General features: G+C 45.0%; 1 protein-coding gene across 1 annotated transcript in view; it reads left to right on the plus strand.

The window, feature by feature from the left end:
- GGT7 (gamma-glutamyltransferase 7) overlaps window positions 1–19,564 on the plus strand; it is a 67,368-nt gene extending 47,804 nt beyond the window's left edge. Inside the window, exons 8-15 of the mRNA XM_044297881.1 lie at window positions 4,470–4,557; window positions 4,724–4,851; window positions 5,881–5,969; window positions 11,994–12,146; window positions 12,341–12,458; window positions 14,603–14,740; window positions 15,455–15,554; window positions 18,554–19,564. Of these exons, the coding sequence (XP_044153816.1) occupies window positions 4,470–4,557; window positions 4,724–4,851; window positions 5,881–5,969; window positions 11,994–12,146; window positions 12,341–12,458; window positions 14,603–14,740; window positions 15,455–15,554; window positions 18,554–18,717 (978 nt within the window). The 3' untranslated portion in view covers window positions 18,718–19,564. The remainder of the gene's footprint in view (window positions 1–4,469; window positions 4,558–4,723; window positions 4,852–5,880; window positions 5,970–11,993; window positions 12,147–12,340; window positions 12,459–14,602; window positions 14,741–15,454; window positions 15,555–18,553) is intronic.
- Window positions 19,565–20,013: the final 449 nt, after the last annotated feature.

The raw sequence follows: 20,013 nt of genomic DNA on the forward strand, positions 1-20,013 counted from the left end.
ACTAATATAAATAGTGAAGGGGAGAGGGGACATCCCTGCCTAGTACCGTTCTTAATAATGAAGGGGTCAGACAATGAACCATTGACTAGAATACGGGCTGTGGGAGCTGAGTACAGGGAGAAAATTGCCCTGACAAATGTATCAGGGAAGCCAAACGCCAATAAAGTACTCCGCATGAAAGGCCAACCAACCCTATCGAAAGCCTTTTCAGCGTCTGTCCCTAGCAATATTAAAGGCATATTTTTCTTTTTAGCATAGCAAACTGCATTAACCACTCGGCTAACATTGTGCCTGCCTTCTCTGCCGGGCACAAACCCCACTTGCTCCTCTCCCACCAAACCAGGCAACAGACCTGCTATACGATGACTTAGCAATTTAGCCCACCATTTTAAATCTGTGTTGAGGAGTGAGATTGGACGATAGCTACCACACTCTTCCGGATCTTTCCCTTCCTTGTGAATGATAGTGATAGTCGCTTCCTGAGCCTGCGAGGGGAGGGCCGAGCCACCAAGAAGGGAATTACACATCTTGGTGAAATGTGGGATCAGAATTTCCGCAAATTTCTTATAATACACTATAGGATAACCATCTGGTCCTGGACTTTTCCCAGATGGAATGCTAGTGAGAACCTTGGCAACCTCCTCCTCAGTGAATGGCTTCAATAGATCTGTTCTATCCCCGGCAGACAAGGCAGGCACATCAATAGAGTTCAGGAATGCATCTATGTTATTTTGCAGCAACGTACTATCCCTAGTTTCGGGACCCCTTTCTCCTTCCAGATTGTATAGAGAAGTATAGAACCTGCAGAATTCTTTCGCTATAGCTGGCGTAGCCGTCAATCTGTGGCCTTCTTTAGATTTAATTACTGGAATAAAGGACTTATTCCTCTGTGCCTTTAGCAGGTTCGACATCAATTTAGAGCTCTTATCCCCGTGCGAGAAGTATTTGAAACGCAAAGCCTGTAATATTTTAGCTGATCTAATGTTCAACTTGTCTTTTAGTTGAGACCTTAGGGATTTTAGCTGATTTAGAACTTCCATTGTCTGTGACTTTTTATGTAGCTTTTCCAGTGTGGAAATCTGCAAAAGCAGGGAGTTAATCAACTGTGTTCTTTGTTTTTTAACTTTGGCGCCTATACTGATAAACTCTCCCCTAACTACAGCTTTGTGGGCCTCCCACAACATCGGACATGACATCTGAGGGGTTTCATTTAAGCTAAAATAGTCTAGGATTACCTTCTTAACCCTATCTTTATGTTCTTTCTCCTCCAAAAGGGTAGAATTGAGCCTCCATGACCAGGTCTTTGCGGGCATGCCGCTCAATACTAACTTCAGGCTCACCGGGGCATGATCCAATATTGTGATCGACCCTATAGCGGCGTCTCTAACCATGGGAATAACAGTATTAGATAAGAATATATAATCAATGCGCTGGTAGGAACCGTGCACTTTAGAGAAAAAGGTAAAGTCCTTCTCCTCTGGGTGAACTAACCTCCACACATCAGATAAGCCCATATCTGCCAGAGTTATCTGCAATCTACGTTTCTGTCTTCCCGATAACTGGGTCTTGGCAGATGTGGAGTCCATCACCTGGTCCAGTACAAGATTGAAATCCCCTCCTAGTACTAAAATCCCTTCAGAGAACATTTTCAGAGAATCTAAAACTTGCATCAGCCATTTAGTTTGACCCTTGTTTGGAGCGTATATGGCAGCGAAGGTAATCATTGAGTTCGCGACCTTCCCCTTAATAAATAGAAACCTGCCACTGGGATCAATTAATTTCGCTGTTAGCTGAAATGGGATATTCTTACTAAAACCAATAGAGACACCTCTAGATGCCGAAGAGTGAGTGGCATGGTGCCAGTCAGGAAAGTGTTTACTGGACATATTGGGGACATGGTCATGTCTGTAATGTGTTTCTTGTAGAAACACTATATCTGGGTTTTCTTTTCTAAGTGTGTGGTAAACTTGGCTACGTTTCTGCGGAATGTTCATTCCATTCACATTAAGTGAATAAATTGTGATGTGCGTCATATCTGGAGTACTTGGTATCTAGATCAAGCTTCTCATAAGTGTCAGCGAACCTAAAGACTCGACTCAAGAAAATAAAATAAAAGGACATAAAGACAAAAAACACACATATAAACAGAATAAAAGGACTTCCCAGTCCTATAGGCGCCGTACAGCGCAGTGGTGTAATTACATTTTTAGAATAAGAGATTGGGGGCAGCCTCCTCTCTTTCAATACAACCGTGAGGGGTTTCAATGCCTTCCTTTTAGCTAGCGTGCTTGCCGCCAGGTCCTGAAAAAACAGGATTCTGTTCCCCTCAAAGGCAACTTCTTCCCTCTCTCTTGCCGCTCTGAGAACCGCAGATGTGTCGAGGTAATTCAGTAAAGCACAAATGATATCTCTGGGCGGCTCACTTGCAGCAGGCTTAGGCCTAAGCGCTCTGTGCGCCCTTTCAATGATAATATTTTCAGCTCGCTCTGCTCCCACAAGTATGGCGAATATCTGTTTAACACTGTCCAGCAATGCTTCTGCCGCCACCGATTCTGGAACACCTCTTATCCTTACATTCTTCCTTCTCCCCCTATTCTCTTGATCCTCTAAGTGGAGGAAAATACTGTCCACCTGGGAGGCTAATGATTTCACATGGCTTTGTATGCCTGTGCTGTGTTGTACTACAGCCGCTTGAAATTCCTCCAGCGCTTCCACCCTCTGCCCCACATGGGTTACCTCCGTTCTGATGACCGCCAACTCCGACAGCACGGGGGATAAGGCTTGGGCTAGAGACTGCTGTAGAGACCTCTGCAGGAAAGCTCTGGTGATCGGAGCGGGGTCCGGTTCGTCAGGCAGATCTGAGGGAGCGCAGGAGCTTGCGTCATCTGAATCTATGTCCAGGGTTGCAGCGTCGACCTCCGCCGCCGCCATCTTCCCTCTAGCAGCAGGAGACAGCGTCCTCTTGTAGCGGTATTTCTCCAGATCCCCATGCGATTTCCTTGACTTTGTCGCTTGCATGGCCTCTCCACCTCTCTCCTTGTTAGATTTGCCCATATTTATGTCGGTCAGGGCTGTATAAAGGCTTTAGATCGGATGGTATGGTGAGGAGCTCAGAGCTCACACGTCTTCCACCATGCTCAGTTGGCTCCGCCCCCCTATTTTTCGCTTTATAAGATGCACCTTTTTTCCCCAAAATTGGGGAGAAATTCGCGTTTTCATTATGGAAACGCAGCATTGCTTATTTGTATGCAGGAGGCGAAGAGAGGCCTCTTGCTATACTCACCGAAGAGAACAAGCGTCCGCTGGGAATTTGTTACAGTGTTTCCTGGAGTTTGCTCCTTCCCGTGCCGGCGCACATAAAGATCCAGTGCTGACCATCTCCCTCTGTTTAATGCATATAGCGTCAGGCGTAGACGCAGTGCACGTAGGCCTGCATTATGACCTGATCGCTATGCGACTTCACGGCACAGTGCAGAGCGGCACTGGCAAAAGACCAGGGAGTGGTGAGTGCAGTAAGGCCTCTTTCATACGGGCGTCGCGTGTGAGGGCCAGACAAGATGCGGGTGTGTTGCAGGAAAATTTTTCCATGCGGGTGCAAAGCGTTTTAATGCGTTTTGCACGCGTGTAAGAAAAATCAGCATGTTTGGTACCCAGACCCGAACCCGGACTTCTTCACAGAAGTTCGGGTTTGGGTTAGGTGTTGTGTAGATTTTATTATTTTCCCTTATAACAGGGTTAGAAGGGAAAATAATAGCATTCTTAATACAGAATGCTTAGTAAAATGTCCATTGAGGGGTTAAAAATAAGAAACAAATGTAACTCACCCCATCCACTTGATTGCGTAGCGGATCTCCTCTTCTTTCTATTTTATTCAGGACCTGGGTAAAGGACACAAAATAAAATAAAAAAATAAGCAAAACAAAGTCAAAGATTTTGTATAGTTAAGGCTACTTTCACACTAGCGTTGTTTAAATCCGGCGTTCAATTCCGACACCGGAACTGCCCGCCGGATCCGGAAAAACGTGTGAAAACGGATTACATTTGAATCCTGATCAGGATTTTGATCACAATGTAAAAATGCATTGGAAAAAACGGATCCGCCATTTATGGTTTAACTTGCAAAAGCCGGATCCGGTTTGACTGAACACACAGCGCCGGATCTGGCGTTAATGCAAGTCAATGGGAAAAAGGCCTGATCCGGCGTTCAGTCAAAGTGTTCCGGATTTTTGGCCGGAGGTAAAAATACTGCATGCTACGGTTTTCTGAAAAGCCTGATCAGTCAAAAAGACTGAAATGAAGACGTCCTGATGCATCCTGAACGGATTCCTCTCCATTCAGAATGCATTAGGATAAAACTGATCAGTTCTTTTCCGGATTTGAGCCCCTAGAATGGAACTCAGCGCCGGAAAAGAAAAACGCTAGTGTGAAAGTAGCCTAATTTTATTAATTTGTTTATGTTTTTCGTTCAGGTTAATGCACAAGGTGGAGTAATGTCAGAAGAAGACTTTACTAACTATAATGTATCGATTGAAAAGCCTGTACAAACTGTATATCAAGGTATGTGCATTAGAAACGCCTGTCTACCTACCTACCACCGATATAGTTCAGTGAATGAGTGCCCATGTGGAGAGGATCACCACCCGAGGCTGTATATGACCATCACTTCTATATAACATGTACGTAGGAGCATTCCCTGCTATACTTATAACTGTGTTCTTTATAGGCCATCTTGTGTTTGCTCCACCTGCTCCTCATGCAGGCCCCGCTCTTATAAGTGCCCTCAATATTCTGGAGGGGGCAAATCTGACCAAGCACACGTCTCGCTCTATTGCCCTCCATTGGATAGCTGAGGTGAGTTTGAGGCCTACAGGTCTTTTTTGTTATGTAAGGTAATTCATTGTATAATAGTTTATTTTGTGGCTTTACTAGTAATATGTTAGATCATATCCAAGATGGAGTCTGAAGCCTAAGTGAAGGGCCACACGACGACATGTGTCACGCGACAATAAGTCGCAACTACACTGCAACATGTGTCGCACAACAATTTTTATAAGGATAGTCTATGGTGTCGCACTGCAACATGCTGCGACTGCGACAGTCGCATAAAAATCAATTTTGGATGGATTTTTTGCTACTGTCGTGTCGCAGTCGCAGCATCATTATAAAAATTGTCGCGCAACAAAATGTGTAGCCCTAGCCTAAAAGCCCGCTTACCTGTTACATTAATTGTTACGATTCATTCATTTCTGAGTAAGGTTTCCCACTAAATGCAAAAGCCTGAGGCTGGGTTCAGACCTGAGAGTTTTCCTATAGAATGGTTCTCACCGGAGCATTTTACGCTGTAAAACGCCCGACGCCCCAAGAAGTACAGGAGCTTCTTTGGGGCGTCTTGTCGCGCGTTCCCATACATAGACTTCAGCGGGAACGCGCGACAATGGGCGTTCGCTTGTCTCTGTATGCGCGATTGCAAACGCCCGTACAATCGCGCATACAGAGCGTACGTTCAAGTACGCTCAGGTCTGAACCCAGCGTAAGTGCTTGTGAGGAATCACAGGCAGACATACAGTTCCTATCTGCTGCTATGCAAGTAATTTAGGTTGTAGATAGTGATGTATATGGCTAGCTCTTGATCCATACAAGGTCACAAAACAACATTAGAACATTTCAGTAGTGCAGCCTCAAGCCTTGGGCCTGTCTCAGCATAGACGTATGATAAGTAAAGTTGGGAAAAGTGAGAGACGTGCCACCGATTGAGAAGCGAGGCTCTCATAGTTGGTAAATCTGAGCACCTCAGTTGTGGCAGATTGAGTCAAGAGTCAATTTCACGGCATGACTCTTCCATCTTCACTTATATATGTTGTTCATTTTGTTTCATTACAGACACTGAAGATAGCCCTTGGTTGTGCCAGCAAGTTAGGCGACCCCTCTTTTGAACAGACAGTGACTGGATACGTGACAGAGATCCTGAGGTGGCTATAGCCATTTGCTTATTTGCAGTGTGGCACAATCTGGGCACAATAGGCTTTTGCCTAGAGGCAGCTTTGGGTAAAAGGGCACCTGCTGAAGGGGTAATCTTAATCTGAATTTGCAGACAGTCCTGGCAAATTTGGGCTGTTCCAGGATGAAAATGGGCGTGGCATATGTAAGCCCTGCCCATTAGTGGGCTGTCCAGTGGGTAGGAGGCATACCCAGGGGGTGGGGCCTGCATGCCCTGAATTTACCAACTACAATGTTGGTAACTATGAAACCATGTTAAAAGGAGAACTGTCTTTGTTGCCCATAGCGACCAATTACATTGCAGCTTTCATTTTCAAAAAGCAGAATGAGAAATAAAAGCTGTGATGTGATTGGTTGCCATGGGCAACGAAGACAGTTCTCCTTTTAACACCAGTTTGATAAATCTCCCCCAGAGTCTGTACCATATCCTGACAGAATGCATGATGTGTGAACATGGCCTTAGGGAGCAAACTACCCCTGAAGCTTTATCACAAAATGTCAATAGATTGTGTACAGTTGTGTGCGTTAAAAAAATGCTAAAAAAAATAATTCTTCCAGAATGTCAGAGATGCATCTGTGAAGATCTTTTAGGTAAAGTTGTGATCTCAGACGGTCACAGATTTCCTGACAGGTTTCTGTAGAGTTCTTAACCCCTTAAATTTCTGTTAAAGGGGTTGTGTCACTTCAGTAAGTGGCATTTATCATGTAGAGAAAGTTATTACAAGGCACTAATGTATTGTTATTATCCATATTGCTTCCTTTGCTGGGTGGATTTATTTTACACTGCTCGTTTCCATAGTTACAGACCACCCTGCAATCCATCAGTGGTGGTCGTGCTTGCACAATATAGGAGAAAGCACCAGCCTATATGCGCTACCATGGTCCCGGCTACCAGAGAGGCTGATACTTTTTCCTATATTGTGCAAGTACGACCACCACTGATGGATTGCAGGGTGGTCTGTAACCATAGAAACGAGCAGTGTATAATGTGATGGAAAAATGAATCCAGCCAGCAAAGGAAGCAATATGGATAATAACAATACATTAATGCCTTGTAATAACTTTCTCTACATGATAAATGCAACTTGCTGAAGTGACACAACTCCTTTAAGGGTCCATTCACACGTCCGCAAGTGTTTTGCGGTCCGCAAATTGTGGATCCGCAAAACACGGACACCGGCCATGTGCGTTCCGCCTTCTGCGGACCGCACATGGTCGTCACTTTAATAGAAACGCCTTTTCTTGTCCGTGTCTGCAGACAAGAATAGGACATGTTCGATTTTTTTGCGGAACGGAAGTGCGGATGCGGACAGCACACTGTGTGCTGTCCGCATCTTTTCCAGCCCCATTGAAAATGAATGGGTCCGGGTTGCGGAACGAATCCGGACCCATTCATGCGGACCATTAGGGAAATCTTAATTCATGTTCACACAGTAAATATAGAAAAACGCACTGTAGATTTTTTTTTTTCTTGCATTACCAGCAGAATATGAGCGTTATCTGACAAAATCCTGAACGTGTGAACATACAACATTCTAAGCAAAGGGATATACCAAATCAATGGCAGGGGAGAACCGTGGCAGACTGAGACCACTGTGATCTATGGCATATCACAAGATCATTTTGAATAGATTTCACCTTTAAGTCATTTAGGTCATTTAATAAGATTCAGCGAGACCTGTCCTTGGACCGACATTCCGAGGCTAGTAGGTTGGAGGACAAAAACTGCTATCACTAGTGGTGGATGTGTGTAACTACAGCTACAGATACGTTCTATAATAATCTTATAGAGCCATCTAGTGGAGAAGAAAGGTGGGAATAACTCTGCCGGTGTCCATGGATGTGGATTCAGAATGCACGTTTGGGTCTGCTGAGCATGCATGTTATGTCTGTGTGTAATGTAATGTATGCACAGTACATACAGTTGTGTCCTATTAGTGGCTTGTACATGTTGTGGCTCCACGGCAATCCCATAGGGCAGGCATGCTCAACCTGCGGCCCTCCAGCTGTTGCAAAACTACAACTCCCATCATTCCCGGACAGCCTACAGCTATTAGCCTACAGAAGGGCATGGTGGGAGTTGTAGTTTTACAACATCTGGAGGGCCGCAGGTTGAGCATCCCTGCCATAGGGAATGAATAGAGAGGCAGTGCACATGCTCAACACTGCTTCATCTGTCCACGTTCTCACCATCAGTGGGAGTCACAGTGGTCAGACATCCACCAGCCAGACACTTATCCCCTATCTGGTGGATAAGTATATCTGGGTAAGTACTTGATCATCACAAAAAAAGTGTAGTGTCCATCTAGATGGCTGATATGTTGGCGGTGTGGCTAAGGGGGTGGACAGTGGTGACCGCAATTGTCATAATCATGATGGTTTTGTCCTATGTAAGGCTACTTTCACACTAGCGTTGTTTGAATCCGGGCATTCAATTCCGTCACCGGAACTGCCCACTGTATCCGGAAAAACGTGTGAAAACAGATTACATTTGATGATCACAATGAAAAAATGCATTGGAAAAAACGGATCCGCCATTTATGAACTTTTTTTTTCCAATTTTTCGGGTTTAACATGCAAAAGCCGGATCCGGTTTGACGGAACACACAGCGCCAGATCCGGCGTTAATGCAGGTCAATAGTAAAAAGGCCTGATCCGGCGTTCAATCAAACCGTTCCGGATTTTTGGCCGGAGGTAAAAATACAACATGCTACGGTTTTCTGAAAAGCCTGATCAGTCAAAAAGACTGAACTGAAGACATCCTGATGCATCCTGAACGGATTACTCTCCATTCAGAATGCATTAGGATAAAACTGATCAGTTCTTTTCCGGATTTGAGCCCCTAGGACGGAAGTCAGGAAAAGAAAAACGCTAGTGTAAAAGTACCCTAAGGCCTCATGCACACGACAGTTTTTTTTCACAGTCCGCAAAAACGGGGTCCGTGGGTCCGTGATCCGTGACCGTTTTTTCGTCCGTGGGTCTTCCTTGATTTTTGGAGGATCCACGGACATGAAAAAAAAGTCGTTTTGGTGTCCGCCTGGCCGTGCGGAGCCAAAGGGATCCGTCCTGAATTACAATGCAAGTCAATGGGGACGGATCCGTTTGATGTTGACACAATATGGTGCCATTTCAAACGGATCCGTCCCCATTGACTTTCAATGTAAAGTCTGGAGTTCTTTTATACCATCGGATTGGAGTTTTCTCCAATCCGATGGTATATTTTAACTTGAAGCGTCCCCATCACCATGGGAACGCCTCTATGTTAGAATATACTGTCAGATATGAGCTACTTCGTGAACCTCAGATCCGACAGTATATTCTAACACAGAGGCGTTCCCATGGTGATGGGGACGCTTCAGGTTAGAATACACTACAAACTTTGTACAAGACTGCCCCCTGCTGCCTGGCAGCACCCGATCTCTTACAGGGGGATATGATAGCACAATTAACCCCTTTAGGTGCGGCACCTAAAGGGGTTAATTGTACTATCATATTCCCCTGTAGGAGATCAGGGCTGCCAGGCAGCAGGGTGCAGCCCCCCCCCTCCCCAGTTTGAATATCGTTGGTGGCACAGTGTGCCAACCACCATCGGCCCCCCCTCCCTCCCTCTATTGTATTAAATCGTTGGTGGCACAGTGTGCCAACCACCATCGGCCCCCCTCCCTCCCTCTATTGTATTAAATCGTTGGTGGCACAGTGTGCCAACCACCATCGCCCCCCCCCCCCTCCCTCTATAGCAGTAACATTGGTGGCAGTGTGCGGTCTCAACAGTAGAAGATTCATACTTACCGGCTTGCTGCTGCGATGTCTGTGTCCGGCCGGGAGCTCCTCCTACTGGTAAGTGAAAGGTCTGTGCGGCGCATTGCTAAAGAACTGTCACTTACCAGTAGGAGGAGCTCCCGGCCGTTCACAGACATCGCAGCAGCAAGCAGGTAAGTATGAATCTTCTACTGTTGAGACCGCACACTGCCACCAATGTTACTGCTATAGAGGGAGAGGGGGGTGGCGGGGGGGACGATGGTGGTTGGCACACTGTGCCACCAACGATTTAATACAATAGAGGGAGGGAGGGGGGCCGATGGTGGTTGGCACTCTGTGCCACCAACGATTTAATACAATAGAGGGAGGGAGGGGGGCCCGATGGTGGTTGGCACACTGTGCCACCAACGATTTAATACAATAGAGGGAGGGAGGGGGGGGCGATGGTGGTTGGCACACTGTGCCACCAACGATATTCAAACTGGGGAGGGGGGGGGGTCTGCCCCCTGCTGCCTGGCAGCCCTGATCTCTTACAGGGGAATATGATAGTACAATTAACCCCTTTAGGTGCCACACCTGAAGGGGTTAATTGTGCTATCATATCCCCCTGTAAGAGATCGGGTGCTGCCAGGCAGCAGGGGGCAGTCTTGTACAAAGTTTGCAGTGTATTCTAACTAGAAGCGTCCCCATCACCATGGGAACGCTTCTGTGTTAGAATATACTGTCGGAAATGAGTTTTCACGAAGTGAAAACTTAGATCAGAAAAAGCTTTTATGCAGACGGATCTTCGGATCCGTCTGTATGAAAGCAACGTACGGCCACGGATCACGGACACGGATGCCAATCTTGTGTGCATCCGTGTTCTTTCACGGACCCATTGACTTGAATGGGTCCGTGAACCGTTGTCCGTCAAAAAAATAGGACAGGTCATGGGTCCGCGAAAAAAAACGGAAAACGGCACAACGGTCACGGATGCACACAACGGTCGTGTGCATGAGGCCTAAACAAGTGAAAAAATAACAGTTCAATCACAACATGTTTTTGTTGCATTTTTTTTTATTTTTTAGGGTGGCTTCACACAAAGGATTTTGCTGGTGTTTTGGTGTTTATCTGCAATTTTTTGTTGTTAGGCTACTTTCACACTAGCGTTCGGGGCTCCGCTTGTGAGTTCCGTTTGAAGGCTCTCACAAGCGGCCCCGAACGGATCCGTCCAGCCCTAATGCATTCTGAGTGGATACGGATCCGCTCAGAATGCATCAGTCTGGCAGAGTTTGTCCTCCGCTCCGCTCAGCAGGCGGACACCTGAACGCTGCTTGCAGCGTTCGGGTGTCCGCCTGGCCGTGCGGAGGCAAACGGATCCGTCCAGACTTACAGTGTAAGTCAATGGGGGCGGATCCGTTTGAAGTTGACACCGTATGGCTCAATTTTCAAACGGATCCGTCCCCCATTGACTTTCAATGTAAAGTCAAAACAGATCCGTTTGCACTATAATGAACAAAAAAAAAAATTTTTTTTTTTTTTTTTTTTTTTTTTTTGTTCATTGTAATGCAAACGGATCCGTTCTGAACGGATCCCATCGTCTGCATTATAGTAGCGGATCTGTTTGTGCAGACACCAGACGGATCCGCTCCGAACGCAAGTGTGAAAGTAGCCTAGTTGCATTTTATTTATTTTTTCGCCTGACTTTTTGGGTGGCTTTTTTTCCAGTAGGAACGCGATCTCCAGATGTTATTTGAAAGTGTATAGGAAATATGAAATGCAGGAAACACAAGAGTTATTTTTTTTTCTACTGGCATTAATTTGTTAATTAGGTGTTTTTTGGGGGTCTCTGGTATGAAAAAAACTTAAAACGCTGTATGGCTTTTGGCTTTTTTTATGGTGTTTTGACATCATCTTCTCTGGGGGAAAAAAAAGGCAGCACAAAGCAAAACAAAAAATGTGGTTTAAAGCTGCTAAAAACTGTATGAAACTGTAGGCGATAAGTACAATTGTCAGTGGTTTCTGTGGTGTTTAATTTGGGAGCAAAAAACGCAAGACAAAATGTGTATATGAAGGGGCCTTAATGCAGTTTTTTATGTCAAACCCAGAAGTGGGTTCAGAAGAAATGTGGAAGTATACAATAAGGACGACTTCTTCCTGCCGAATCCACTGCTGGCTTTTGCTCAAAAATTTTATCAAAACTGCACATGGGAGTTATATAAAGTTTATAAAATCTAACTTGATCTGTCTTTTGTCAGTAAGGCGGAAGCAAGTTTTTTCCGGAAGAAGATTAATGAGTTCCAAGCTGCGAATCCTAAAGATTATGTGCCCTTCCATTCTCTTCATGTGGGCCCAGCTGCAAGTCAAGCCTTAGTGATCGGTCCAGATGACTTCATCGTGGCTGTTGTCAGGTGAGACTGATGACATCACAAGCTTCATTTTCATTCAAAAATGGTGACAATTGCAAAAAACGTTTGCCAGGACTATTATAGGTCTGACTTGTCATACAGTATAGGTTGTTTATATGACTTTTGTGATAGGATAACTTTCCTGACGTTCCCCTATTAAAAATATTTCCATCTTATATAACCTTCACCCTGTTTAGCTCTGTAAATCGCCCCTTTGGCAGTATGATTATGACTCCTTCAGGGATCCTTCTCAACAGCCAGATGCTGGATTTCTCCTGGAGCAATAAAAGCACCAACCTTTCCTCTCCAAATCCAGTAAGTACTCAGGAGAAACAAGTGTATAGAGGCCCATTTATGTACCGATATACGCGTTTTGCGGTCCATATCAGTTGTAGATTTTGTCGCAAGCCATTTTGCAACAAAATTTGCGACTGTTCCGCTCACACGTATTTCTCAACAGGTCTAAAAATAAGGGGCATGGTGTGGGCATGGAAGAGGGCGGGCCGGCAGGCCTATTTCATTCATCACTTTGTATGCCAGTTTTTGGTGTACAAAATGACTTAAATCTATGCCAGCAAGGCAGCTGGCAAAGATTTTTAGATTGTTGCACGTCCTGCATGAGGAGGCGACAAAGTTATGTTGAGGTCTGCACCTCCACATAACTTTGGCGCATCCTCTAGGCAGCTCAGGCACAATTAAGACCGGGGTGTAAATCACCAGTCTTAATAAATGTGCTCCATAACGTTTAAAAGGGTTACAAAGCGAATGTGCAATGGAGCTGAGCAGTGTGAGTACATAAGTTGTTGTCTCGACCGATTTTGCACAAATCAATAGTACAAGCAAATATACAGTATTTTATAGATAGAATATATCTTAGTAGAGAAAAATGCCTCTTTCTCCACTTATGAGCCACTTTTCTCCTGCCTCCAAATCCATCTTGAAAGATAAGATAGATTATAGTTCACTGAGAGATCAGGTTACATACTTCCCAAGAAAAGTGCTTGGAGCGGGGGAGGGCGAAGCAACGGCAGAGTGAGAGACAAAGCCACCAATATACAGAGGTGTGGCTGAAGACAGGTAAGTTCTCTATCTTACCTCAGGGCTGTATTCACAGCTACACTGCTCAGTACTGCTGTATGATGTTTTCCATGCTGCTGCTGCTTCTGAAGATGTTCTACAGAAAGAAAGGAGAGCAGGATTCACTACTGTGTGTGTGATGTGTATGGGAGACATCATAGCAGCTAGTCTTTGCTCACTGTAAGGCCGAATGCACACGGCCGTGTTCCGCGGCCGAGAGCGGTCCGTGGTATGCCGTGCTGGATTCCTGTTCATACGAGTGTATTACTGTAGTGCAGTGGCGGCATGAAGAGCACGGCGTCATAGCAACCAATGACGCCGTGCGCTCCTGCTCTGAACAGGAATCCAGCCCGGCATACCACGGACCAATCTCAGCCGCGGAACACGGCCGTGTGCACTCGGCCTAAAGCTGAGCTCAGGGAAAAATGGCAATTAGATATAGAGCCTACAGAGTGGAAACTACAAAAAAATGCAGAATACAAGTTATATAGTGTCCAGAAATAGCGCTACCTCCTCATGTGCACACACAACAGCTTACTGTCATGTGAAATGACAGATATGATTTTAATTTTTGGTAGAGAATGAGAGACAGTGTAGGTGCCCATCACTCAGGACAGAGGTCTTTACATAGAAATCTGTCTTGGTCCCTATTCTGTCTATTTCCTTTCCTTTTCTGTACTATCAGTCGTTCAGTTGCTGCTACAAATCCCATACACTTTAAATGGAGCGGCAATGCTCATGCACAAACGCCACGCCATTCTAACTCCGCCTGATCTTGTCCCTGTTTGGTCCCTGTTTGGTGGGGTTCCAGTGATCACACACTTATCACCTATCCTGTGGAAAGGTTATAAATCTGCTTTGTTGGACAACCTCATTATCACAATGGGTGTCTGTAGTTTTCCACAGGAGTTACTTACCACAGCTGCTGTGAACAGAGGGGTCCCTGCACATGCTCTGCACAATTCTCTCCATTCACTTCTATGAGAATTTCTAAAATAGGCGAGCATTCTCATTTGACTATTTAAAGAACTGCCAAAGAAGTGAATGGAAAGAGTCACACATGTATGATCACCTCTCCATTCACAGCTGCCACGAGAAGGGGCCCTGTTCTCAAGGTAGGTGCAGGTCCCAGAGGTGGAATCCTTTACTTCTGGGACTTATATAGCACTTGGGTCCTAGGTTCAAATCCGACCAAGGACAATATCTTCATGGAGGTTGTATGTTCTCCCCTTGCTTGTAAGGGTTTCCTCCCACACTCCAAAGACATAATCTAAGGAACTTAGATTGTGATCTCCACTGGGTACAGTGTGATGCTAATGTCTGTAAAGCACTGTGCAATATGTCCTCTACTCTTCCTTTATATGTTCTTGTTTTGTTTGCAGCAGAACATTGTTGAGCCGGGGAAGCGGCCTCTCTCTTTCCTGCTCCCTACTGTGGTGAGGCCGGCTCAGGGTCTGTGTGGAACATACCTATCCCTTGGTGGATCCAATGGGGAACGAGCGTTGTCTGGCATTACCCAGGTATGGTTACACTTAGGGCCTACTTACTTCTAGATGGTAAACATTTGAAGGCCAGCATAGTATTATTATTATATTGACATATTACACTGTGCTTTAAGACATGCATCTACTAAGCGTGCAGGAAGCACCTCACTTTTTCACTGTTCCTCCAGTGTTATTCAGTAGACCAAGCTGTTGGCTCTCTTTTCCTTGGATGGTTGGTTGCGTTGACCTGTACCAGCAACCATGAGGACCCTGTATTCATTTTCCTTTATTCTTCTTCCTTTCTATGTCTTAGGGTGTATTCACTTGGCCATGTCCGTTTTGCGGACTGCAAACTGCGGATCCACAAAACACAGGTCTCAGCCATGTGTACCTTACATCGCGGTGCAGACTTATTGACTTCAATGGGTCCGCGATCCACAAGATGCGGCCAAAGATAGGAAATGTCCTGTCTTTTGTAGTGTGGAGGCAAGGACCCAGAGGCACATGGAAGCCCTTTTGTTTGCTTCCGGGTTTGTGCCTCCACGCCGCAAAAGATCAGACATGTCCTATCTTTGTCCACAACATGCAGATTGTGGACCCATTGAAGTCAGTGGGTCTTCACCACAATTGGGGGTGCACACTGCCGTTGCTTGTGTTTTGCAGATCTGCGGTTTGTGATCCACAAAATGGACAAGGTCGTGTGAATGCGGCCTTATCGCTAACCTTATTTCCTTATTCCTTTATATTCAGGTTCTCTTAAACGTCTTATCATTTAATAAAAACTTAAGTGACAGTGTGTCCCAGGGGCGACTGCATCCTGATCTTGAGACCAATTTTCTGCAGATTGACAGTAGGTATTTTGTAACTCTTCATTTTTAATCGTGGTGTAGTATCACACTTTTTAGCATGTTTTATGGTTTTAGTGTCTTAGGAAATGTGAACTTATGATCCCAGTCTTATAGGGGAGATTCAGAATTAGAAAGAAGTCTCTTGTTTTTGCAGCTTTTTCTTAGGGTTCATGCACACGAGCGCGTGCGTTCCGTGCCTGCGCTGTGGAACACAAATAGCAGTCCACAATGCACGGGCATCGGCCGTGTGCCCGCCATTTGCAACAATCCACAACATTTAGTCTGCAACGCAAAAAAAATCAGTGTTCTATTTTTTTGCGGTGCGGAGGCAGGGACTGAAATCCATGGTGCTCCATAGTGCTTCCGCAGGCTTCCGCTGCATTTTGCGGATTGCGGACCCATTCAAGCAAAACAGGCTGTACACTTTTGTGTGTATGAGCTCTTACTTTTTGTGTGTATGAGCTGAGATACTGTGCACAGCCCATAACAGATACTTTCCAATGTATTTAAAGGAGTTGTAAGCAAAATCCTAAATTTAGTATAAAACATTGAGAACTATTAAATCAAAATTAATGGAGTACCTTTGGAATTTTCTGGTGACCCAATTTTACTATCCTAGCTACTACAGTTCCTTCAGTGCAGTGTATTGGCATCCCAGCCAGCTCAGTATTTCCCACTAAACCTTTTTATTCGCAAGAAACATGCCCACTACATGTCCTTGCCGCAGAGTGATCCTCCTAGTACACTTGCTTTCATTGACTAAGTGATCTGGACTGGTACATGTACATCTTACATACCTGTATATAAGAGATCCACTTGGATTTGCCTGGGTCATTGCAAAGGAACAAGCCATGCATCTGGTGACAACCCAGGTCTCCATTAAGCTGACAACCAGGATGACCTGCTCGTCCTCTCTCCCTCCCTCTGCACAGGTCACAAAGCATGCCTAGAAATCTCCCAAGAAGTCAGTGAGGTCACCTTCAGTCTAATGTGCCCATGTGGCTCCTCTCAAAGAACAGGAGGTCTTGGCTTATCTTTACAAATCACTGGGTACAGATTAAGAAAAAGATAGTTCTGGTATGCTTATAAAGAAAGTATAAACACAACTCAAGGAAAATTAAGGACCCTTAAGACTTAACTTTTAATCTACATCAGATAAAAGAACGCCCTATAACTTTGGACGAACCAAAAGATACAAAAGGGCAATAATATAGCTAAAAAACAAATGGGCGTGCGGCATCCACTAGAAACACCCAATAGTGGAATGTGTTGATATCAGGATAAAGATGCAAAGGGTTAGGGTAATGACCAGGGCAAGAATCAGAGGTCCAGAAAAATGACCAGAGACAGGGGAGAAAAAATGAACTCTCCCTATGCCCGCCCTAACTAGGCCTCTGCCCAGGGACAATCCCTGATGGTGGGATTTCCCTGTCCTCGTGCCTGCCCTGTCTGACCCTAAATTAGCCCTAAGTAGAGACAAATCCCCATAGAGGGGAGTAAATGGATGAATTAGTACAGATAGAAAAAGAAGTAACAATGTACCTATCCCTTAGTCATAGTTAACTGATATATCCCACCATCAGGGATTGTCCCTGGGCAGAGGCCTAGTTAGGGCGGGCATAGGGAGAGTTCATTTTTTCTCCCCTGTCTCAAGTCATTTTTCTGGACCTCTGATTCTTGCCCTGGTCATTACCCTAACCCATTGCATCTTTATCCTGATATCAACACATTCCACTATTGGGTGTTTCTAGTGGATGCCACACGCCCATTTGTTTTTGAGCTATATTATTGCCCTTTTGTATCTTTTTGTTCGTCCAAAATTATAGGGCGTACTTTTATCTGATGTAGATTAAAAGTTAAAGGGGTTTTGCAGTTTGTTTTAACTGATGATCTATTCTCTGGATAGATCATCAGCATCTGACCAGAGGGGGTCCGACACCCGGGACCTCCGCCGATCAGCTGTTCCAAAAGGCAGCGGCGCTCCAGCAGCGCCGCGGTACTCTCACTGTTTACCGCAGGCCCAGTGACGTCACCACTTGTATCAACTGGCTTGGGCGGGGCTAAACTCCGATCACTTGAATGGAGCTTAACCCCGCCCACACCAGTTGATACTAGTCATGACGTCACTGGGCCTGCAGTTAACAGTGAGAAGTCCGTGGCGCTGCTGTAGCGCCGCTGCCTTCTCAAACAGCTAATTGGCGGGGGTCCCAGGTGTCGGACACCCGCCGGTCAGATGCTGATGATCTATCCAGAGGATAGATCATCAGTTAAAACAAACTGTAGAACCCCTTTAAGTCTTAAGGGTCCCTAATTTTCCTTGAGTTGGGTTTATACATGGCTTATCTTTAGCCTAGTGCAAAAAAACTGCATTATTTTAAAGGGTTTGTCCAAAGTCAACCCATGGACAGGGGTGGTGCTGTTTTTGAAGACAGTAGCCATATTTTTCTAATGTCAGGCAACCCCTTTTAGATAAAAAAAAATATATAAAGATTTTTTTTTTCTTAATAAAAAGGGACATGGAAAATGAAGAAAAATAAATGTAAAAAATATGTTTAACATAAAAAACTTGAATTAGACAATAGTCAATTTTCTGTTAACATATTCCCCGTAAAGGGGTTGTCAGAGATCTTGATATGGATGGGGGTCTGACTACTGGCCAATCATCTGTTTGAAGATGCCGCGGCACTCTGGTGAGTGATGTGATGTTTTTATAGGCCGGTGACATCACATTCATCAGTCTCATGGCCTAGGAGCAGCTCAGTCCCATTCAAGTGAATGGCCCTGAGCTGCAGTACCAAGCACAGCCACTACACAATGTACGGCGCTCTGCTTGGTAAGCTGTAAGGAGGCTGCTGCACGGCGCTGATCGGCGGTTGTGCCGGAAATGAGACGCCTGCGGAGCAGATCACCATCAGTATCAAATCAAATAATATGACGGGTAAACAACATGGTAAATGTGACGTCCTTCTGTAATAAACATGAATACTTCCTTTCTAATTAGGTAATTTCCCTGAAAATGACACCCAGGACTTAGAATTGAAAGGACATCAGCTGGACAGAACAGACATCTTATCTTTGGTCCATGGTTCGCGCAGGAGTAACGATCTTATTATTGGCATTAAGGACCCTCGAAGTACTGACGCAGAAGCGGCCACTATTTTGTGAGAACACCTGGTCATATTGTAAGAAATACCCAGGATGTTCATGCCACGACCCCCTGACCTTCCTAATGGGTTCGGAAGGGGTATTTCAGCCTCTGCCATTTGCACCCCAATGAACAAAGGTGACGTACAACAGTAGGACCAAATTATGCTAGTGAAATCAAACCATACAATGTCTCCTACCTACGTCAGATCTCTAGTTGTCGTTGAGGACCAGTCACTGCAGATTAACTTATTGCAAGAAGTGGTTCGTGGAGCTTCTAAATTTGTTTGGCCCTTAGACCCCAAGAAATGAAAATGAAATTACATTGCAGAATTAGTATGCTCTTAAAGAATTTTGCAAAACATCTTTGAGGAAATCTGACCGAAATCTCTTTTAACTCCCTTCCTTTTCCAGCTGCAGAAGGGCCAGAACTTTTCTAGAGGGGTCATAGTTTAGCTTGCCTCGAGCAGGAGGTTTCATCTGCTGCAAGCCGCTTCTCAGTCGGATCCTGTGTTTTTTCACGTGCACTAGCACTTAAGGTGGGGGAGACAAAACAGATGCCCCCTGAGAACCATTTGGATTAAGTTATGGGAAGGAATATTATTAAAGAGTAACTAAACCTTTGAGTGAAATTTTATTAAGATGTCCCTAATGCCCTAATAAAAGTTTTCGTAATATACGTTATTAATGGATTTTGTATTTTTTTAGATTTTTCGCAACACCACTGACTGCTACTGGCTGTAGACACTTTATGAATTAGGCCTCTTTCATGCTACCGTTTTTTTTTTCCGTTTTGCGGGCCGTTTTTATGCGTTACGTATACGGTCTGTATACGGAACCATTCATTTCAATGGGTCCGCAAAAAAAACGGAATGTACTCCGTATGCATTCCGTTTCCGTGTTTCCGTATCTCCGTTCCGTGCAAAGATAGAACATGTCCTATATTTAGCCGCAAATCACGTTTCGTGGCTCCATTAAAGTCAATGGGTCCACAAAAAAAAACGGAATGCATACGGAAATGCATCCGTATGTCTTCTATATCCGTTCCGTTTTTTGCGGAACCATCTATTGAAAATTTTATGCCCAGCCCAATTTGTTCTATGTAATTACTGTATACTGTATATGCCATATGAAAAAAACGGAACAGAAAAACTGAACCAAAATGGAAACAAAAAAACGGAACAACGGATCCGAGGAAAACGGGCCGCAAAACACTGAAATAGCCATACGGTAGTGTGAAAGAGGCCTTCGGCCGCAGCAGCAGTGCGTACGGGCAGGAGCGCATATTGCTGTGCCTGCCCATGCTCCCCAGAGGAT

The sequence above is a fragment of the Bufo gargarizans genome, chromosome 6 (assembly GCF_014858855.1).
Source record: "Bufo gargarizans isolate SCDJY-AF-19 chromosome 6, ASM1485885v1, whole genome shotgun sequence".
In the NCBI taxonomy this organism is placed as follows: domain Eukaryota; kingdom Metazoa; phylum Chordata; class Amphibia; order Anura; family Bufonidae; genus Bufo; species Bufo gargarizans.